Genomic DNA, 2,721 nt, shown 5'->3' with positions numbered 1-2,721 from the left:
CAGCAAGCGCCAGGATTGGCCAATGTCAACTTCAGTCTCCAGAATGATCCAATCAAATCACCCGCACGTCTATCTTCTTGCTAGAGGTCCCGCCTTACAGTAGTGTTTCAACTGACTCTATCAGAATACCATGCCAGTCGGACTTATAGTATTATTATTATATTTATATTATCATACTTGGAAACCGTTTTATAAAAGCAATATAGCACTCGAGCAGCGTGTGTTGTGGCATATACTGTATCCCGCTGATCAGTTGTTATCCCACTTGGCCTGCGGCCTCGTGGGATAACAACTGATCAGCGGGATATATTTGCCACAACACACTAGCTCTCATGCTATATTGCTTAAATATCTACAGTATATTTTCTATGGGTGAAATGTTCAGTTCTAAGTAAAATGTGAGATGTCACAAGCACTTTTATAAAAACAAGATAGTAGGGCAATAATATCACAATATCTTTCACCAAATAACTTTATCTTATGACAATATTGTAGGGATGACAATTGCTGCTTTCACAAAGCATTTATATAATGATGTAATGTATAATGACTGGGTGGGTAAAGGCAAATTACATCACATGACTGTAATGCAGCATTTAAAACCAGCAAAAGACAACACTTACGGTATGCCATATCCCAATATTAAGATATCCAAAATCAAGACGATATCTATACAGTATAGTCTTATACAGTATCACGATATCGATATCATTTTGATATATTGCCCAGCCCTATGGAGTGAAGAGTCAAAGAGGAATATAAAACCCTAAATTACATAGTTAGAAGGTTAAGTAGATTTGGGTTATCAGGGGCTTTACTGTAAGCAGATAAGGCTGAATTATGTTTCCAACCATTGTCATAACAGAACATTTTATAGGTCTATAAACCTATAGGCCCATATCAACCTGTGTGCATGCTGCATGCGCTTTGCACTGTATGCAGAACTCACAAAATGTGATGCATCGGCTGCCGCTGTACAACCACAAAAGCAATGAATCTCGAGTCTGCACTAAAAAAATATGCACCTGTCAGAGTGTGGGGAACATTCTGTGGTGTATTAAAGGTGGGGGTGTGACGGTGTGAGGCCAAATCTGTTAAATTACCACTCTTAACACCTGGGATTACAGAGCACATGCTACCATCATGCAATCCTTTTACTATAGGAGACAAGCTTGATCTATTTCAGCCCAGGAGGCGAAGGAGAAATAGTTTTGTCTGTGGAGACCAAGACATTTTATGAGAGCAGATTGCTGCTGTTGTCAAGCAGGAACCAAAGAGACCTGCTGAGATGCATTCAGGACAATATTTTGAAAATGCAGCAACAGAAGCAGAGATTCAGGTGGCAGGGAAATATCTGCAATCCACAACAAGGACTTGGACAAATCGACAGTATAGCCTATACATCTTACTACGTTTATTGACAAACCTTCACTATCAATATAACATGTTCAGTTGTTATAAATGATAATAAATTATAACTAAATGATAATTAAATTGCTTGTTAAAATTGACCTATCTTTGCAGTGAATGTGAATGTGATAGATGAGCATTAACTGGACAATTTGGCACACAACAAATCTATCGTTTTAGACCAACGGATTTCTCAGATTTGAGATGTGGCTATATCCCTGTGCTGAGTGCAGTCAGTTGTACAATAACACGTTGAATCAGCGTTAGGTTATATAGTTGCGAGAAACAGGCAGTGTGTGCTGCCTACATAGTAGTGGACATAGCTGGGCTGTGTATCAGCCCGTGAGTCACCTGTTGCGCCTGGAGAGCCGTGCGTAATGCGCCGAGTAAGACAAGTTCCCAACACATCTACCAGCTAGGCTAGGCTACAGGTTGGTTTAGATATACTGAGCATTTATAGAGTGACATGAGATGACCTATAGTGACCTGTCAGCGAACAGCCAATGAACTGTGAAAGATCGATCGGAGATGCGTAAACTCACCGACAGTCGCGGACTCCAGCAGCACGCAGACGGACAGGACAGACAGAGCTCCCCGTGAGAAGAAAGACAGCCGCTGGCGCTCCATGTCTCTGCGCTGCTCTGTCCACAGAGGCTCATTCAGATGAAGCAGGAACGGCTGGAGGGAACGGAGAAAGTCCCGGTGTGTGTGTGTGTGTGTGTGCCCGCCTGCCGCCGTGCGCTCCGCTCCGCAGCTGGAGAGTCACTGCCGAGCGTCCCGTGGCCATACACACCCCCCACACACATACACACTCCTCAAACAGGAAATCATACGAGGGGAGGCGGGAGGCAGTGCGCTCTCTCTCTCTCTCTCTCTCTCTCTCTCTCTCTCTCTCTCTCTCTCTCTCTCTCTCTCTCTCTCTCTCTCTCTCTCTCTCTCTCTCTCTCTCTCTCTCTTTCTCTCTCTCTCTCTCTCTCTCTCTCACACACACATACACACACACACACACACGCACGCACACACACACACACACACACACACACACACACACACACACACTCACACTCTCTCTCTCTCTCTCTCTCTCTCTCTCTCTCTCTCTCTGTGTGTCTCACTCTCCCCCCCCCCTCTCTCTGTAATTACCAATCTAAACATTTGAAATCGGAAGAGTAAACAACTCTGTAGAGATTTACAAAAACTCAGGGTGGTGAAATGTTGCTTGCTTTTCGTGAAGTAGCCTATTGAGTTATTCCCAAATTACAGAAAAAAGACATTTCACACACTGTAGACATATGTAGTAGATATTGTAAC

At 43.3% G+C, this 2,721-nt stretch overlaps 1 protein-coding gene across 3 annotated transcripts in view; it reads right to left on the bottom strand.

Moving 5' to 3' along the window:
• Positions 1-2,214, bottom strand: part of tgfbr2b (transforming growth factor beta receptor 2b) — a 63,284-nt gene extending 61,070 nt beyond the window's left edge. For all 3 annotated transcript variants that reach the window (XM_083636183.1, XM_083636185.1, XM_083636184.1), the window contains exon 1: positions 1,953-2,214. In XM_083636183.1, the coding sequence (XP_083492309.1) occupies positions 1,953-2,037 (85 nt within the window). In that variant the 5' untranslated portion in view covers positions 2,038-2,214. The remainder of the gene's footprint in view (positions 1-1,952) is intronic.
• Between the last annotated feature and the right edge of the window lie 507 nt (positions 2,215-2,721).

This window comes from Poromitra crassiceps (genome assembly GCF_964638095.1).
Source record: "Poromitra crassiceps genome assembly, chromosome: 1".
Classification (NCBI taxonomy): domain Eukaryota; kingdom Metazoa; phylum Chordata; class Actinopteri; order Beryciformes; family Melamphaidae; genus Poromitra; species Poromitra crassiceps.
This window is presented reverse-complemented; position numbering and strand designations above follow the sequence as displayed.